The 19,830-nt window shown below is 52.4% G+C and overlaps 1 protein-coding gene across 4 annotated transcripts in view; it reads left to right on the forward strand.

Annotated features, from left to right (window-relative positions):
- Window positions 1-19,830, forward strand: part of Rps6ka2 (ribosomal protein S6 kinase A2) — a 279,954-nt gene that overhangs the window by 223,027 nt on the left and 37,097 nt on the right. For all 4 annotated transcript variants that reach the window (XM_028866631.2, XM_028866632.2, XM_037200341.1 and 1 more), the window contains 5 exons: window positions 1,071-1,177; window positions 3,366-3,403; window positions 4,757-4,899; window positions 11,704-11,774; window positions 13,293-13,381. In XM_028866631.2, coding sequence (XP_028722464.1) covers window positions 1,071-1,177; window positions 3,366-3,403; window positions 4,757-4,899; window positions 11,704-11,774; window positions 13,293-13,381 — 448 coding nt within the window. The remainder of the gene's footprint in view (window positions 1-1,070; window positions 1,178-3,365; window positions 3,404-4,756; window positions 4,900-11,703; window positions 11,775-13,292; window positions 13,382-19,830) is intronic.

The raw sequence follows: 19,830 nt of genomic DNA on the forward strand, positions 1-19,830 counted from the left end.
TTGCATGTGAGTTTTTTGTGTGTCTGCTTTCAAAGAAAATTCAGTGATAATATAGACTATGTATTTTCTTGAACACGAATGTCTCATGGTAAATGTGAAAGTGGTTTGCGAGGGCCCTGGGGGGATGGCCCTGTGAATGAGTACTTCCTGTGCAAGCATAAGGACCTGAGTTAGGGTCTCTACCACCCATCGCCAAAGGCTGGGTCAGCAGCACACTCCTGTACTCTGGGCACTGGAGAGCAGTTCCAGGGTATGGACATCCCAGGGCCAGCCAAGCCTAGCCAAATTGGTGAGCTCTGGGCTTGGTGAGATTTCCTGTCTCAAAACATGAGGTGGAGAGTGTCCAAGGAAGACACCTGAGACGAGCCTCTGGCCTCTGTGCACATATGTGTAAACACATCCATGTGCGTGTACATGTATATATATAAGATCATGTAAGGATTTGCCTTCCTGCTGATATGACTACAAAATATGAGCAGGACATGACAAAGCAGTGTGAGCCAGTGTTCTGAAGGCCACTGGCTCCAAGGCGTCCCGATACTCTAACTGGCCTGGAATGCAGAACCAACCCCAACAATCACAGGCCCCTCTCCAACCAACACATTGTCCTTGGCAGAATGCATCCCTCTGTGCAGAGGTGATCAGGCTGCCAGTTTGCACATCAGCCCAGGAGGGGACAGGAGAGGGAGGGAGAAGAGTGAAATTGGAGACCCATGTGGAAATCCTTCCACCTCCACAGTGTGGTTTGGTAACATCCATCACGAATTCACACCAGAGCATTCCTGATAAGACGGGAGCCCAGGGTTGAACTGCAATCTGAGCAATTGTAGGGTAAGGCTGGGTTGGCGGTGGGATGAGGTTGCCCTCACAAGGCTGACCAAAATCAGCTCCCTGAGAGCACAACCTCCAACCATGAGAACGCTCCTGCATTAGGAGTGGCAGGAAAGTGTCGTGGGAGAGCCAGGATCTCCACATGCGTATTCTGGGACAGCCCTGGTTTCTTTGGGGAGTGTTTTGAAACAAGCAGTCATGGGACAAAGCTGAACCGTGGTCCTTTCCCAACCCTCTAGGTCATGTTCACTGAGGAGGATGTCAAGTTCTACCTGGCTGAGTTGGCCTTGGCTCTGGACCACCTTCACGGCCTGGGGATCATCTACAGGGATCTGAAGCCAGAGAAGTAAGAGGAAAGGCATTCACAGCCCACTCGGGCATCTGCTGCCAGCCCACGCCAGGGGCTGTTACCTAGGATTTATTCCCCAAGTGTCATGTGGGTGGGTCCTGTGCTGGAGTTCTAAGAAGGCTGAGCAGATGCCAGCTCCTTACCCTGCACAGGTGCTCAGCAAATGCAGGGCCTGTGTTATCGTGATAGAAAAGTGCCCATGTATGAGGCCAGGCCACATTTGTTCTTCACCATACACAGATGACCAGACAGGTGGGGCCTGAGACTGACTGCACATAATCCCTCCCCCGTCCGGCAGCCTTTGCCACCAAGAACCATTTGTCCCCATCCCCAGCCTCTCCGTCTCCTCCTCCTCTTGCCATTCAGGCTTGAATACCTTCTAGCTACTGCCCTGAGCTCCAGGAACATGGTCAGTTAGCCTCTTCTGAGATGGCTAACTGGGAGATGGGCCAGATTAGTTCTCTCGAGGGATCAGCTGTGGGACGGTGGCCAGAGGGTCCCCAGGTCAGTGTGTATTGGGGGCTGAGAACCTGTAATGTTCTCATTTCTGGAGTCATCTGTTAATCTCGTCTCCATGAAGACAGGAACCACCCTGCAAAGTAATGGGGTTCAAGGTTCCGATGTTCTTCATGCATGGGCCGCATGTGACATGTTCCCAGGGCTCATGCGAAGCTTATCACAAGTTTACCTCACATTAAGGAACACGGAGTTCATGGGCCTTATACAAATCTATGCATACAGCTATGACTCCTGTGGAAGACTTCCGTGTGCTCAGAGCCACTCTGGGCATCAAGGCCCTGGCCCCCACTCACTCGGGAAGGCTGGGATGGTTCTTGAAGCTGAAGGTAGTAACATTTAATTATGGGATAAAGACAAAGACTTTGTGGTCCAATTAGAATTATTTGGGAATGAATCTTAAAAGTTGCTCATTTCTGGGCAAAGATTCAGTGTGACCGAGAAGCAAAGACGAAAACATTTGCCTCTTTAATTATGACTTGTCATTTTAATTAATGTACCATAACCTTTTTCAGAAAACACTGGATATTCTTAAACCTGTGGCAAATAGTTTTAATGCTGTAGAAACACAGAGAGAAACATTTACCCTTTCTGTGTGGCCGAGGGCTCAGCTAGGTGACCATAGCAAGTTCAAGTGTCACGGACCCTCACCACCCCCATCACCAGGGTGCTTTTCAGCCTGCAGAGCTGTGAATATCCCAGCTCTCGCCCAGCCTTGGCAAACCCATTCTTTGTGAGTGTGAAGCTTTATGAATTCCTTGCGTGAGTGGAAATCTAGGCCTATGGCAGCCTCCCCACCCCTTGGGCGTCATTCCCTTCCTCTCCAGCCACGTCCACATTTCTTTAGGGTGAATGGTAGCTCCTGGGATCTCATGGAGCAGGATTTACGACAGTCCTAGAAACAGGTAGAAATCCTGGAGCCCCGGGTCTCAGGGTGTCAGAGCCGCTCAGCCAAGCGTGCAAGGGAGAGGAGCAGATGATGTCCCATCATGGGATGGGAATTCTCTACATTTGCGGGATGACTAGGAAGAGCAAGGCCAGAGGTCAGCTCCTGATGTGAAGGCTCACTGGGAAACAGGCCAGGAGCCCAGGGGCTTTGGTATTGCCAGGCTGGCCCCAGGTTCCATCGCAGGATGAAGCCTCAGGCAGCCCAGAATCCCTCTGCTGAACCCCAACTGTGCATGGCCCTTACCAGAGACCAGGATTGGTCCCAAGTGCTGAGGACAGCCCCAAGAGAGTCTGAGATTCTGAGAAGAGGTTCTCTGGGCACCAAGGGTTCCCAGGGTCAGGAAATTTCCTCTGCAGAGGCTGTGGGCATCTATGGGCCAGAACAGTCAAAGAACCCACTCTTCTGTATTTGGAAGGGGCCCAAAGGTTCCCATCTGATGACTCAAGAACACGCAGCCCTGCAGGCCCATGACCAGGCTCCTTGGTTCCCCTCCCCCAGGCTCATACCACACCCTTTTGTTCCATTCCTGAGCTGGTCCAGGCTACTGGACACAGACTGCTGTAAGAAAACCTACCCAGGATGCGGCCATGTCAGAAGCTCAGGCATTGAGCAAGGGCGTCTCAGCTCCTTGGGGCTTTTCTCTGACTCTGTGTGCCAGGGGACTGTGAGCTGTCTGTCTTTTTCTCTCTCTGAAGTCTGTTTTCTTTCCCTTTCTTCCAGTATCCTCCTGGATGAAGAGGGACATATTAAGATCACAGGTTAGTAAAATAATAATAATAATAACAATAACAATAATAATAATAACAATATAGCCTTATCTCCCTTATCAGCCCTGATAAATTTGTGGACCACCTCCTAACAGTACCCTGTCTCATCTCTGACCTGAGTGAAGTTTTGGTGCCCAAATGCTGGCCTTCTGCATGTATACACATAGCAAGGGGACCTCCAACTTCTGGAATACTTCCTCTGTTCCCCTAAAGACTCCTTCCAAGCAGTGCTGGGCTCTCACGTGTGTGTTCACAGCAAGGGCACACTCAGACTTCTAGATCAACTCCTCTCTTCACCTGCCTAAGGCTCCATCCAGGCCTTGCTCAGCATCACTGGGTCTTTAACTAGATGCCCTGAGCCCATGTTCCTCTGAGGAAAGCCCAGGGCCTGTTCAGTGGCCCTAGCCTTGTCTCCCACAGCAGCAGCCCAGCTGCCCTTGTTTATATCCAAACCTTGCAGCATTGATATAATCAGCCCAGCTGCAAACAATGTGTACCCCAGCTTCCAGGGGCTTCCCCCGCTGCCTGTGTGTACCCCAGCTTCCAGTGGCTGCTATAAGAGGTTATGAGAAACAGATGATTTATCACTTTACCGTTCTGAGCTGTTAGGTGTCAAGACTGGTCCCTGGGGAGAATCCCTGGCCTCGAGTCCTTCAGCTCCACATGGAGCCTCTCCTCTTCTGCGGCGCCAGCATCTGTGGTCTCTGGTTCTCTCCTCCACACAGAGTCTGCAAGGTCATTTGGACCATCTGTTTAATACCCTGCCTCAGGATTTGCACTGTTTGCCTGCACGTCCCCTTCACACTACAAGATAATCTCTTCGCAGGTTCTAGACCATATTTGGGCACTGTTGTCCTGCCCGTTGGCTGGTCCTGGCCAAGTCTCCACGTGTACCGTAACCCAGAGTCCACTTGCCAAGGACCTGCCTTCCACTTGGGTGCCAGCCATGCTTCCTTTCCTCCTGCCTGCACGAACTGCACCTCATTCCTCTCCATCTGGGCCCCTCAACCTGCAGTCACCCCGTGCTGATACATGGGAAAGACTTTCTGGGAATTCATGTTCACTACCAAGGAGTTAACCCCTTGCTACTGTGACAAGGCACATGGTGTGGGTGGGGTGGGGTAAGGGGGTAGGTATTCAAGGCTCTTTAAAAAATTCCCATCTTTGTAGATCTTAGCCTCAGGAACTTGCTGGGCTCTGGAAGCACATTAAGCCTGAATTATGCAATGTACACGAGGCCCTTTAGTCTCTGAGAGAAGCGATGTACATCAACGATCTGTCTACATAGACATGGGACTGTGGCTCAGAGACTCAGGCAGTGCCGTGTGTTGTGCTTATGTTTAGATTTTGGCTTGAGCAAGGAGGCCATCGACCACGACAAGAGAGCCTATTCGTTCTGTGGGACTATCGAATACATGGCGCCTGAGGTGGTGAACCGGCGGGGACACACGCAGAGCGCTGACTGGTGGTCCTTTGGTGTGCTCATGGTAAGGCTTGTCCCCTGGTTTACTCTGTAAAGGTGGCTGTTCCCCAGGCGAATTCCTCATCCCAGCTTGATCCAGAGACTGGAAACTGGAGAGGAGTCAAGGCTTGAAAGGCCCTGGGCCCACCTCTTTACCTGCTCGGGAGGAGCAATGAATTTTAGAGCAGCCTTCCCCCAGACTGTCTTGGCTCTTTCTTCTGAAAATGCAAGTGGGGTTCAGATGGGACCAGGCCATCTTCATCATACTTAGCACCACAGATTGAACAAGAATGTGAAGACAGACAGTGGCTTCTCTGTTAAACATATCTCTCTTACTTCAGATGAAACCCTTTTGCTTAGTTGGAAAATTTGGCATGCACCAAAGTGTTCATGGAACTAGCTGGTTTTATATTTGCATCTAGAAAGGGTACCCATTTTCCAATCTGGGCATGCTCCTCCCTTCCTCCTCTTCCCACCCCGGCAGGACAGCATGTTCATTGACCCCTCACATCTCCCTGTAGGCCAGATCCTGTTGCTCTGGAATCTAACACCACTGACAATCAGGGTCACGGCCTTTCCCAGCACCTCTTAGTTTGAGCGTTTCACAACAGAAGAAGCTGAGACTGTGAGACCCTCAGTAGGTGTGGTAAGAAAGGTTCAGACAGCTCTCAACATGGTCCTGTGCATCCAAACATGCTCCGTTCATGGACACAGCCACCTGTCATCCTCCACCCCTGTGGGACCCACAGCCCTGGAGCAGGTTTGCCCCTGGGGATGTCTTGAAGCCTCAAGGAGCCATGGTCACCAATACTTGGTCCTCAGCTAGCCCCAAGGCTGTGTAAAGCTGCTAACTTCTGGGGCCCTTCCAGCCAGCCAGCTGGGGAGAGGGTTTAACTCATAGTAAGAGATAGACGCCCTCTTAACGAGGAACAGAACTATTCGTTCCCTTCCCTGTCAGGTCTTAAGGGAAGCTGGTTGGTCATGGAGCATCACAGTATGCCGCATCCCATGAGAGCGTGGCCACCATCAGCCCCTCTCTCTTGCACCTTAGGCTGGAGCTCAAGGCTGTAATACCCTGAAATCCAAGGCTCCAACATTTCTACCTCTTTTTAAGACTGTCACGAATTCTGCTCCATGAGATCCCAGGAGGTCCTGTCCACCCTGAAGAAACTGGGAAGTGGCTGCAGAGGGAGGAAGCAATACCCTGCGGGGTGGGAAAGCCTACCACATGCCATGGTAGTTACACTCACGCAAGTTAGTGGTGCAGCATGAGGAATGACTATCACGGAGGAGGCAATAAGGCTGTGCATGATTATTCAGACCCTGCAGGGCAGCGGCTGGAATATGGGTCTCTTCTCCAGAAGGCTATCAGCCAAGTCCCAGGGTTGTCTCAAAGTGCCTTCCCCTACTGATCGAAAGGGTCTTTTTTACACATACTAAAGAGACAGTTAACTTTGCTCTCTTCAAGGTGAGTTTTGCACAGATAGCTGTGCTCACATACAAACACTGTTTTCCTTTCTCCCCTGGCACAATGGTTCTCAACCTTCCTAATGCTGTGACACTTTAATACAGTTCTTCATGTTAGGGTGACCCGCAACCATAAAATTATTTCGTTGCTACTTCATAACCATAATTTTACTACTGCTATGAATCCTTATATGAATATCTGATATGTAGGATACCTGATATGAGACCCTGTAGGGGTCTCACCCACATGTTGAGAACCCCTGTTCTGGCAGGGTGATGCATGCTTGCTGGTAGGAAAAGGGGGGATGGGAGGTGATGCTCCTTCCTTGGAGTCCTGCTCCCTTCCCTTCCGGCAGGCTTTTCTGGAAGGTCTGAAATCTCCTTTGCTGACTCTGGGCTGTAGGTCAGGCGTGGTCCTGTCCTTGCAGCCCCACACTTCTGGAAACCGCAGCCGCTTCAGGAGCAGGCTGTCCCTACTGCCAGCCAGTCCAGGCTTCCCCCTGCCTCCAGCAGCTCTTGTGGTGGCAAACAGTCTACACAGCAGTGCTGTGGACAAACCTTGGTCCTGTGAAGGAGGTCATAGACTCCTGTGCTTTCTGGCAGGGCAGCTGATGTGTGTGTGTGTGTGTGGGGGGGTAAGAATAGGGGCCCAGGCTGGCTCCTAAGTCCTCCCAGACAACTTCCCCATATAGTCCTGGCAAGAGCTACCTCTGGGTACCTTCCCTCTCTCTGCAGCTCCTCAGCATCCTGGTAGATTACCACACTACATCTCTCTTCTGTCACTGTGAATGTTTGCAGACGTCCCCCAACTCAGATTCCATGTCACCTGCCCCAGACTCCCCGGCACGGGAGCCCTGCTCTGAGTCTGGCTCCCAAGGACAATGGGAACATCGGTCCCACCACACAGCATACCTCACAGTCTTTACCCTGCCTGGGTCTCCTTCTCTCCCAGAGCCTGCAAAGCTGAGGCCGGGAGCTAGCTCCTGCTCCCAAAGGTGTGCTTACTGTAGTGGCTACCACAGGTTACCCACCAGAACCATTGTGGTCCAGGTTCTCATACAGAGAGGGCAGTCTTCTGAATGGCTCAGTCGTGGGATGGCACAATACTTGATTTCATTCATCAACCTGCCTGGGTAAAGTAATGTCTAGCACCTTAATGAGGCACACTTTGGCGTGTCTGTGAGGGCTTTTCTATAGATCCTGAGAGAGGAAGACTAAACCTGAGTGTGGGCAGGAGCATCCATGGGCCAGGATCCGGGACTGAATAAAAGTGGGGAAATGTGCAGCAGCGTTCATCAGTCTGCATTTCCTGAGCCGACCCGACGTGAACAGGCTCTGCCTACCACCATCGCTTCCCTACTGTGACAAGTCAGAGCCTTCTCAGCAGGGAAGACAGAACTGACACCCCCCCACCCCCCCACCCCCGCATGGCTCAGCAGCTTGCCCTGCTGCTGTGACAAAATGTTTGACAGCATCAGCTTTGGAAGCAAGAGTCGGCTGTGGGTCACCGTGTGAGGGTGACTCTGTCACGCTGGGGAAGGTGTGGCCGCTAGAATGGCCCTGATGGTGGCGGCTGGAGCTTTGGAGAGTTGGTCACATTGTACATGCAACCAGGAAATAGGGGGGGGGGGGGATGCCGGTGCTCAGCTGTTTTTTCCTCCTTTCTCTGTCCAGGACCCCAGCCCATGAGATGGTGCACCCACACTCAGGGGAGGGCCTTCCCTCCTCAGAGTCTCTCTCTGGAAACACCATTGTAGACATACCCAGAATTGTGTCTCCTAGAAAATTTTAAATCCAATGAAGTTGACCATTGAGATTAACCATCATGTTCCCTTAATGGACATTTCACCACTGCCCAGAGAAAAGCAGTTAATCAGCCTGAGGTCCTTCCATTTTAGTTAGAAGGACTCCTCATACCACGCCTTGGGACAGTTGGGAAAATGCTGTCAGGAATTCCAGCACTGTTATTCACAAAGCACAAAGCAGGCACAGTGTCACCGGCCACAGTAAAAGGCCACATGTCACTGGAGGGTTTCTGGGACACTCTCATCTGAAACCCCCAATCTCCAAGCACAACAGGACAGAAATGAAAGTCAAGGCTCGGAGAAGAATGAGCAGCAGGTCCTAATACCCACATCCCCTGTGTCCGGCCCGACTGATCACGTGATGACCGGCTTCTCTTAGGCTTGACTGTGGCAGCCTTAGCTTCCCAGTGCTTCCTTGGGTAACCTCAGAAGTTACTCTCCAGTTCTCAGGTGCAAGTAGGACATGAGTGTGTTGTTACCTCACCTGCTCAAGAGACCATTTGGGAACTGCTAATGTTTGTGAGGCGCTCTATAGTCAGGAATCCTGGGCCCCATGATGGAAATGAGGACTTAGGAAGCCTGAGCAGGCCTGACCTCTAAGGTGGCCTGGGGAGATGTGTGCTGTTCATAGCTCCATAGGCAGGGGACTGGCCCCCAAGTGATGCAAGAGCCTGGGTCCACATCTGAATGTTGAGCCATCTGTTGACTACAGAGCCTTAGGTCAGTATAGATCACTATCTACAGCATACCTTGCCTGTTATTCAGAAATATTCAAAACATTTCTGAAGGGCCCACGGCAATCATATGACACCAGAGCCAGCTGACTAAGACCTACTCAGAGTTCTGCCAACCATCCCCAACCCTGCTGTACCCAGACCTTGGTCAAGGTGTCTATTGGTCTCCACCAATCCCAGCTCTTCATTGCAGTTGGGTTCTGCTGTTGACACCAACTCTGCCTCAGCATAGGCTTTATTGCCTGGGTGACCTGTGGACTGTCAGAGAAAAGACCCAAGGGGATGCACTGGGGATGCACTGTCCTGGTGTGAAGTGTGGTTAGGAACTGCTAGGTCAGCAACCCGGCCCCTGTGAGCCCTGTGGGAGCCCCTGTGGCCGGACACCCTATGCTGGGTCTACTACTGTTTCAGATCTCTGTGGCTCAGGGGCGTTTTCAGATCCAACTGATTTCTCTTGAAGAATGTTGATCCACCAAGTGAATTTGGATGTAGACTCATGAATTTGGATGTAGACTCCTGTGAAGATCACCCTTCCAGAGAATCTTCTCACGCAGCTTCCAGGAGGCTGCAGGAGAGGAGTGTTCATACCTTTTTCCACTGGCCATGACCTTGGGTTCCTCAGATTCCCTTGAGCCAAGACCACCTTAGCTAGCTACCCACCTCCCTGACCTCCTCAGACTAGATGCAGGCGGCACCGAGATCCATGGCAATTTAAACTGCTGACTTGGGAACTGTTCCTGGGGTCTGAGGACTGCAGCCGGGGAGTACCATTTGTCATCCTGGGAGCATCGTGAAGCTCATCAGTATCTCATGAAGTCACCTGGAGTGTCACCCATGCGTGTGTGCTTCCCGTGGGAGTCAAGGGAATCTTGGCTGCTGTCACTTCGCTCAAGAGCCACGGTGGCTTCTAAAACCAGGGCACAGGTCTCATCGGGGGAAGCCGTGTACCAGGCCCCAAGCCGAGACATAAAGGACAGATATTTCCTGAGCATCACCCAGAAATGATCCCCTTTCTGCAGGCTCTTAGGGTCTGGAGATGAAGCCAGAGAGGCTTCCAAAGCAGACGTCTCATCCGCTGTCACACATCATCAAGAAGAGGTACTTCGCGAGCATTGCTGTGTGCCCCTGTGTGGGTCTCTGCCATGCAGACCTAGAAATGAAGCACCTGAAGGGAGAGAGGGAAAGCAGAGGAATGGGCAGAGAGCGTGGACTCTGATTGTTACAGCCGCCAGTGAAAGCCAGGAAGAAATCGCTAAACGGATGCTGCCACACATTGTTCTGGGGCGCCAATCAGCACCGAGGCACCCAGACAGGGAGGGGGGCTCCATTTCTGCAGTAAGGATTAAATGGCCGCAGGCGGGAAGAATCCTTCTCGTTCTGCATAGCCACAGGCTCTTTCTTGGAAATGGGGTTTCATGAGCGCCATGAATAGACTCAAAGGAAGAACCAAACAGCAAGAGTTCCCCTCACCGGCAGCCTATTTTGAGATGGTAAGTTCTCTAATCAGCTTATGAATGCTCATCCTATTTATCAGTCGCTCATCTCCGAGTCAGAGCATCCAGCCTTTCGTTTTAATTACGTTTGTCTATTTTTAAACTCTCATCTGGACCGTTGCTCCCGCCTTTTATTGCATATACGTTTGTTTAATGCCTGCAGCCTGACATTCTGTGCGCACCAGACCGGCAGGGAGTTCAGTGTAACAGGGTGAACTTCAGATACCTGAACTGGCAGGGGCTTGTTCAGTTCTTTAAAAGTGGGTTTACAGAAAGAAGACCGACAATAAATTGTAAGCATGCCTCTTCCACCGAAAGCCTCCTCTCCAACAAGTCTCACTCCCACTCCCGTGACATATTTACGTGGGAAGTGGAATGACTAAAACCCATTATGTAAATGTATGAAACTGTCAAACACTAATGAAAAAGATTAAAAACTGTAACCCTATCTCTCTAAGTTTATAACTTCACTCTGATAGCCTGTCAGTGCTGGTTGCCCTTCATTATTGCCTCAGCTGGATTCAGAGCCACCTAGGAGACACACTTCCGGATGTGTTTGTGGGAACATTTTCAGGGAGGCTTAGCTGAGGAGGACCCACCACAGATACGGACGGCACCATTCACACACTGAAGAGGGAGGCAATAAGAAGCCTGCTAAGCACCACCATCTGTCTCTTTCTGCTTCCTGACTGTGGATCTAGTGTGAGCAGCGTTTCATGCCCCTGCCTCGTACCTTCCCTGCCAACCCTGGCTGCCTGTGAACTCTGCTTTCCTTGAGTTGATTTTGATTTTTACAGCAATGAGAAAAGTTAATGTGTTATCACACCTGAAGTTCAGGTAATGCTTAGGTACATTTCAGTTGAGCGGAATGGTTCTCAACCTTCCTAACACTGCGAACCTTTCATTAGTTCCTCATGCTATGGTACCCTCCAACCATAAAGTTATTTTGTGGCTACTGCATAACTGTAATTTTGCTACTGTTATGAAGTGTAATGTGAATATCTGATATGCAGTCCTTGTGAAGGGTCACTTGACCCCCAGGTTGAGAACCACTGGTCTAATGTATTCTGTTAGTAGGATCCACTGGTGACATCCTCAGTACCCAACGGTAGGTACTTTGTTTACCTCATCCACAGCACCCACCATGGAAAGGGAGTGCCTACACCACATGCCAATCACTCACCGTGTTCATCTTTCACGCATCTCCCGCTAGAAGGGGAACCTGGCGGCCAAGGTCCCCAGTGCCTCCCCGTGGGGCTGCTGTCGCACTGGCTGATGGGGTTGGAGATGAAAGAACAAACTCATCTGCTCTGTTTTGCTCTCTCTGCAGTTCGAGATGCTCACAGGGTCCCTGCCATTCCAGGGGAAGGACAGGAAGGAAACCATGGCCCTCATCCTCAAGTGAGTGTGGGGACCCACTCCAAGGCTCAGAACTCAACCCGGAGCAGAGCCTTGGGCTTTTGTGTCTGTAGCTGAGGAGGAAGTGGGCTGCTGGGTTCCAGTGGGAGCCGTGGTGTTGGGGAGGAGCCGCCTGCTCTCTCCTAATCACCATGGATGGAGTGTAGCCGGCTGTGTGTGGGAACCTTGGCTGTCCTGGAATATCCACCGGGGGATTCTGATGAGCTTTCAGACTTAGACAGAGAGAGACTCACGTAGATTGTCCAGTGCTGGCTTCCAGATACTGTGACAGTGAATTCCAGGTGGCTTGAGAACTTGAGGCGTCTCAGAGAGGGCACAGGTGCAAGGCTTCCACTCTCCCTGCCGACCCTGCACATGGTTACCTATTACCCCCGCCCCCTGACTGGAGTTGGCATCGTTTGGATGCAGGAGTGCTCTCAGGACCACAGAAGAGGTGGTCAGACCACTGGCTAACCCTTGGCCATCTGCCGTAAAGTCTTAGATGAGCTGGGCATGAGCATCAGAGAAGAGTAAGAGGTGAGGAGACGGGAACCCCGAATCAGCCAGGGTTCCGTGGAAAAGTCCTAGCACTGTCCTTGTGACCACCACCAGAATACCGGCGTAAAAGGACATTACTAAACTTAGGAGGTGCCAAGCATTGCAAGCCACACCTTTGTAGCTTCCTCCCGTACACACGGGATAAAAGGGGATGGAGGAAACTCCATGCGAGGACACATCCCAAAGCCTTGCATGTTCAGAATCCCCCTGTGGCTCCTCCAGGGCAGCACTTGATCCATGGTGACCACGGGGTGGCTGCCATAGCTGTACCTGTGTTCTTGTGGGGACACCCTGTTCCCTGGGTTTTAATGGGAACTTGATTTACTTTTGATGAAAGCTGGAGCTACCCCAGGAAACCCACGTGGGCCCATGCCTGTTCAGGCTGCAGGTCAGCCCACACTCAGTACCTGGTCCTGAGTAAGGTCCAAGGACTCCAGGGTCCATCCAGCCTTCCTTTTGGGATGTTTCTTTCTTGGACATTCTCCATAGTTCTACAGCAGCCCTTGCCAGGAAAGATAAGAGACCCACTGTTCCCAGGGTGCCGGGAAGGAACTCACCAAACTTAAACCACTAATAACCGCTCTTGCTCAGAGGAACTTTGTATTAGGAAAACTTGGTTTTGAAAAACAATTTCCATTGAACATATTGTTGGTGCTCAGGGAATCACTATTGCTGCTTTGGTCATCCGCTGTGTCTTAAATGGACTGTTAAGTAGCAGTTGTGAGAATTTCACACTTTTAATTTTGAATATGGTCAGCAGCCAGCTACAAGCCACACACGCTGAAGCTCTCTGGTGTCTTCACATAGTTTTAAGGCAAGACGGGGTCCCTTGGCCAGAGTGCTGGCACTCCTGCTCCGGGTGTCTGGGGGTCTCTTCCCTTGCAAGCAGAGTGGCCACCTGGAACTGGAGACTGCGCTCATCTTTGCCCTGCCTTCTCACCTGCATTCCATTCTGTCTTCCAGAGCCAAGCTGGGCATGCCACAGTTCCTCAGCATGGAGGCACAGAGCCTGCTGAGGGCCCTCTTCAAGCGGAACCCCTGCAACCGGCTAGGTAAGGGTCCCCATGGCACCCCCTCCTGAAGGAATGCGGTCTGCCCTCTAGACCCCCCTTAGGAATGTGGGGGTCACCATTCTGTGCCCCCATGGGAACATGGAAGACCCCTCTCTGTGCCCCAACTCTGACTGAACTGTGTGGTTTGCCTTGCTGAGGTCACAGGAAGCAGAAGGTCCCCAAAGCAGGGGATACACTCACACGTGGTCTAACCTGCACTCACATGTGGTCTAACCTGCACTCACATGTGGTCTAACCTGCACAGACTCATGGTCTAACCTGCACAGATGCGTGGTCTTATCAGGACTGCTGAAAGGCATATGAGTCTCAAAGTATCATCATTTGTTTTTTAAATTCTCTGCTTTTGCACAAAAAACCGCTGTATTTTCTTCTGGCCTCGTGTCTCCATAAACTACACATAAATTGGTTGAAGGATCACTTCTGCTTGTGGCCTCTTAAATTGAGAAGCCCAACATGCACAGAGCCCAGACTTACTTTAGCACCGACCAAGCACCGTCCCCTCCCCCAACCACACAGGGTTTACTGCTTGGCCTGGAAACGGTGGTGATGGACTGAGACCCAGGGACGGGGTTCTGGTCCTGTGGCCGTATGAGCGCAGCGTGCTGGCTGGCCGTGAGGTTTATCCCACAGATGAGCAGCAGGAGTGCGCGCCATTAGCTCCAGCCTCACAGACAGGAACACGTCACTCAGAGGCGAGTCAGGAAATATTTCATTCTAGAAGAAATAATTAGATTTTTCTCTCTGCCTGGCTCAGCCCCAAGGAAGCTCAGGCCTCATTTAATTTCTTCCATGTATCAGTTTCAAGTCAGGGAACTTCTGCAGTAATTTACAATCTTCCAGTTATTAAAAAAGTGAAGCTACTATTAAAAGCACTGTCCCGCTTCCTGGGAACATCCTTCTAGCGTGTGAAGTGACCGGTCTACAGCGAATGTGGTCTAAGGAATACAAACTGCTGCTGAACCACTCCAACAGAGACACAGACTCATGTGTCACACCCAGCTAGTCCCCCCGAGGTTGCTTTAGAAAAAGTCCACTTCACAAGCTTGTCAAAGACACCCCTAATATAGATCTGCTATAGTCACCCCGGTCCAGATGCCCTTGGCGCCACCTGCCTCCTCACCCACGACCGTCACTCCCCCAGGCAAGTCTCTGGGGAACGTCCCCAGAGAGAATGGCTGCCTCGCAGTGGAGAGGCCTAGAGTGGACCACAGGAGACACTGAAGAGGGCGCTTGTCCCGTGTGGGGCCTATGATGGCCTCTACGGCTAAGCTTATGAGGCACTGTGAAACGGGCTGTTCTATCACCGCACGTTCACTAGGCTCTCCCAGGGGGCACTTTACCCTTGGGCCCAAAAGCTAGGACTGTTCACCAGCTGGCCAGGGCCATTTCCCCGGCAGGAGCTCACCAAGCTGACCAACCGGAAGGTGAAAGTCCCAGGTGAGCAACTGTGGTCCCCAAGACGCCAGTGGGGTGAGGAGATGGCAGGCCCCAGGATGGGCATGCGTGGAGCCACCACGGACTCCTTAGCATGGATGTGCTTCCAGGGTCGTGTGTGCTGGGCACGTGATTTGGAGGGAACCCGTGGGCCAGACTGTCCCCTGTGCTGTTGTTCTTGGACGAGTAACGCAGATCTCAGTTAGGACCTGAGACCTCAGCCAGGAATCACTGTGACTTCTCAGGGGACCGAGTGGGTTATGAGCGTCTTACTGGGTAAAGTCAGGCTCGCATGGATGTGGCCTGTGGCCCCCACAGCACTCTGAACTGCCAGCTTGGCTTGGCTTTGTTCCTTGGTTCCGATAGGGAATGTGGTCATGGAGGCAGAGACAGTGAGTGGCCCATGCTCAGTCAGGCCTGCTGCAGGCAAGACCTCCTACCCTGAGGGGGTGGGGCACGGAGGATGGGACACTGAGTCTCCGGCAGGGAGCACGGTGATGTCCAGGACCTGGGTGACCACTGGTCCCAGAGCTGCCCTCTGACTACACTTTCTCCAGGGCAAGGGCAGCTGCCCCAGGCCAGCCTACAGCCCCTCTTGGATGAGCAGTCCTGAGATGAGTCTCCCTGGGCGCAGGGCTGGGCACAGGGCTGGGCACTTGCTCTCCGAGATGCTGAGGATCACACCAGGGCATTGCTCGCGCTAAGCAAACACTTTACCACAGAACTACCCCTCCAGCCCTTTTGCTCCTCTTGACACAGATCTTATTAAATTTCCCAGGTTTCCCGGGAATCCACTCTGGAGCCCAGATAGGCCTCGGTCTCCAGAGGAACTGTGTCAGAGCATACCTGAACACTCCTACCCCTCAGAACACGCTGTGACTGACCCCCTCTGTAGCACCGAGACTCCCCGAAAATGCAGGAGAATGCCTTCACATAACATTGTCACTCACGTCTGAACCCCAGAACCCTGTCTAGATCCCTGCCCTGCTTCCAACCATCTTGTAGATGTTTGGTCCCAGCCAGTTCTTTCTGGTGAGCCTGGGGCACACCTTGGTGCCCCTCCCTGAGTGGCCTACACTGTCCAGTGTAAGTACAGCCACGCCGAGTGGGACCCTGAGGCCGTTTGGGGATGGTGACAGCCTGCGACAGATGTGACGGCTGCTGCTTAGTGACAGGTGAACGGGTCCCTGCACGTGACTGAGTGCTGTGCTCCAGCAGTCACCCCTGAGTCCAGGCCTAGTTCCTGTTGCTCGCCTCTCTCACAGCAGGCCAGGTGCTGATGTAGGTTTTGCAGGCATTGCCTGGCAGCTGGACTGTGGTTATGGAAAGCCTGGCCCCGCCCCCCACTCTCTTCGTGTTCTGTGCTCTGTGACTTGCCTTTTTATTCTCATGCTTGGCTGCCTTGTGATCGAGGCCGTAGCGTCCGTATTGAAGGGAAGAAGAGGTGGAGATTGCAAGTGCTTGTGTCCCTGTGGTCAGGAAAGCTTTTTGAAAGTCCCCTCAAAGCGTATCTGCACTTCTTGTTGATAGAACGTGGTCACCTGGCACTTCTGAGTAGAGGAAAGGCCGGAGAACAGACCTCTGTTGGAGTAACATAAAGAAGGCTGGGAATCGGGTTTCATTAGCAGGCACCAAGGTCAGCCAGGGGGTCCGGCAAGTCAAGCTTGGCGAAGGCAGGTGCACTGCCTGCTTGCCTTGGACCTGGGCTGCTGGATTATGAAAGCCTCGGGGAGCAGTTGCTGATGCTGAGGGAATGGGAAAGGGGTGTTATCAGACACTCCGAGAAGATCTGAGACGTGGAGGTCAGTGGCGCCCAGTGTGGAACCCAGCCGAGTCCTTATTCTGACATTCTCCATTTTCCTCATCATGGGGTAAAGCGAAAGAGATAATGATAGCAAATGTGTGTCTGAGTCCCGCTGGCCCGTGTGCTACGCTCCCAGCTAGGACTCCGGCCACTAGAAGGTGCTGACTGTACTCAGTATGCAGTCCCTTTTCCCCACCCTGAGGGCCACACTGGCACCCTTTAACAGATAGGTGAGCAGGAGGTATAACGGATGGACTCAGTCAATGTGTACACAGCACAAGAGTCTTCAGGTGAAGACCCAAAGACACTGGTAACGTTTCTTGGGTTTGATGAAGCAGTCCAGGCCACAAAAATGGGGCTGATAGACAATGGGGGGGGGCTGAGAGACAGTGGGGGGGCTGAGAGACAGTGGGGGGGCTGAGAGACAGTGGGGGGGCCGAGAGACAGTGGGAGGGGGCCGAGAGACAGTGGGGGGGCCGAGAGACAGTGGGGGGAGCCGAGAGACAGTGGGAGAAGGTGAGAGGAGACCAGGGGCTCAGCAAGGCTTGCCACAGGCCCCCCCAGTCTGCACCCCCCCAGGACCCCCACCTCTTGAACAAGTGTCCTGGGACCCACCATCATACGCGTGGTCAGAATCAATGTGCCAGCCTCCTGCCGGGAAAGGTAGGTGGCAGTAGTCATTTGGGTTTTGAGGTCGCCTTGTGGGGAAAGGGGTCCTGGCTTCTCTGCACTCTATGGAAAGCAGGAAGTCTAGCGTCTCACTTGTTCCAGAGAGAAGGCTGGCGCGACACAACTGTATGAGAGGCCAGAGGAACCTGGTCATCTGGGGCTTCACTTTGGGGTTCATTTTCTGAGCCCCCAAGATGCTCCGCAGCTGCTGGTGGTCCAGGCTAGCCTTCTCGCTTTCCTGATCCTTCCTGGTCATACCTGGGCAGGTGGTGAGAACAGTACACGGTGTCATGCAGGACAGCGTGTGTGTGCACAGCCACTCTTCACATGCTGGGCTCGGGGGTCTTCCTGGATCTAACAGATGGTCCTCGTTATCGGGAGTTCTGGGATGGATACAGAAGACAAGGCTCAGAGGCACACAGAGGCCTTGCTGCCAGGGTGCGGGGGTGGCAGGGAGCAGCAAGTCTGCTCTGACCCCTGCCTGCTCTCTGCTCTGACCCCTGCCTGCTCTCTGCTCTGACCCCTACCTGCTCTCTGCTCTGACCCCTGCCTGCTCTCTGCTCTGACCCCTGCCTGCTCTCTGCTTTCTTGCCGTGTGACCTCTAGCCCATCCCTTAACCTCTCAGTGCTTGCTTGCTTATCTGTGAACCAAGAAGAACAGTGTGAACCCTAGCAGCAGCTTCGCAGAGGCAGCATGGTGCAAGCGCGTAGGAAACACTGCCCTGTGTCGTGTAGATTGAGTGTGACTGTGAAGGGGAGGGGAGGGGCGCTGTAGTTTAGAGGGACGTCCCAGAGCAGCCAACTCTCTTTGTTGCCCCCTCACATTCTGAGCTGTCCCAGGCCTGGCCGTATGCTCCCCACAGTCAGCTGCCTGACTCATTCTATACCTCTCCCTTCTAGTCCCGCGTGGAAGCCTCTGTCTGCCACCTACAACCGTACTCAACTGTTGGATATAAGTGCTGAGTACCCTCAGTAGTGCTGGGCACACTGAGGTCCTCTGGACTGTGGGGCGGAGGGCACACCGGCCTTGGTGGGGACAGTTCCACATGGCTGCACGGTGATCTGGCCTGATCTGAGGAGTGGGGGCCCATCCCATGCGGAAGCTAGGGTAGATTACGGTCCTGGCTGCCTTCCGGGACCCTTACCTGTGCCACAGCCCAGACCTAACATCTGGGACCGAGAACAGTTTTCAAACCCTGGCAGCTCAAAGTGGAGGATGAAAAAAAGTGAGAAGGTGAGTCAGAGGCTCAGGCTAGCCCCCTTACCCCTGATGCTGGGGAGGAGACTTGGGACTCACTCTGTAGAATTCCGTGTGGACTTAGCAGAACCCTCTGGAGAAAGAAGTCAGCCTGGAGCGCAGATCTGTGGCTGCGTGGTCTGCTGGGTGTGTTCACAATCCTTGGACTTAAGTACCTCTCCTGATGGGAGCTTGTCCAGTGTCCATTTCTGCAGAGTTCTGGCTACATCTTGCTGCCCCTGACCTCAGCAGCTACAGTGATTAGTTTCCAACTCCCTTTTTTATGCTCTGGCTTTTCCTGAAGAACCAGATGAGTGACAAGGAGCATCAATTATATTATTAACCTGCTTTCTGGCCTTTTCAGAGTAGTGGCTTTGCATTCACCCCTAATGAGTGGCTGCAGCCTCTCCTGGAGACTCCCAGGAGTTCTCAAATGGGATGAGGTCAGCAAGAGTTAGACGTGTGATGAATCATCACACTGATGTGATGAACATGGTCTAGAGCGGCCGCTGAGCCCTGCTCATGTTCACCCAGGGGGTTCTACGTCTCTGCTCAGTTTCCTGTCCAGAGGTTATCTGGACAGATGCAGACATTGTTCATCATACGCAGACCTCTGATGGCTTCCTCAAGCCACACAAACAATCAAGCCCTGGGCGTCCCTCAAGAACTTAAGTAGACCTGGGGCTATCTAATGATAGGATACACACACACACACACACACACACACACACACACACACACACACTGCCCAGCAATTCTGCACTACACACAATTGTCAGGCAAAGGTTGTTAACAACAAATGGGGGAGATGTAGATGGACAGAAAACACTGTAAAGAAATGTGCAAATAGCACATAAGAGATTAAGAGATAGAAAGTGGAGCTCCTATTCCTGTCAATCCTGAAAGGCTGTTTAGATGGTTACAGCTGAGATACAGATGATTTGCCGGTCAGGGGAGGTGAGGAAGGCATCCCACCAGCAGGGTGAATTCTGAATGTTACCAGCAGCATCCCAGATGGATTCTGCAGTTCTAAAAGGTGGAGACGAATTTCTAAACAGTCTTATTAAATAATAAACACAGAGCCAGATACAGAGGTATAAGCTGTAGAGATCAGAGCAATAGCCGCCAACTAACCTTAGCTTACCACCTCACTGTAGCTTCCCAAGAGAGCCTCTTCCTGTCTAACCTGCACCTTTATTGCCTTCCTGTTCTGCCTTCTCATTGGCTCTAAGCCCAGTCACATCACTTCCTCATCACTGCCTGTCTATACAGACCTCCAGGTCT

Source organism: Peromyscus leucopus, chromosome 8a, assembly GCF_004664715.2.
Source record: "Peromyscus leucopus breed LL Stock chromosome 8a, UCI_PerLeu_2.1, whole genome shotgun sequence".
NCBI lineage: Eukaryota > Metazoa > Chordata > Mammalia > Rodentia > Cricetidae > Peromyscus > Peromyscus leucopus.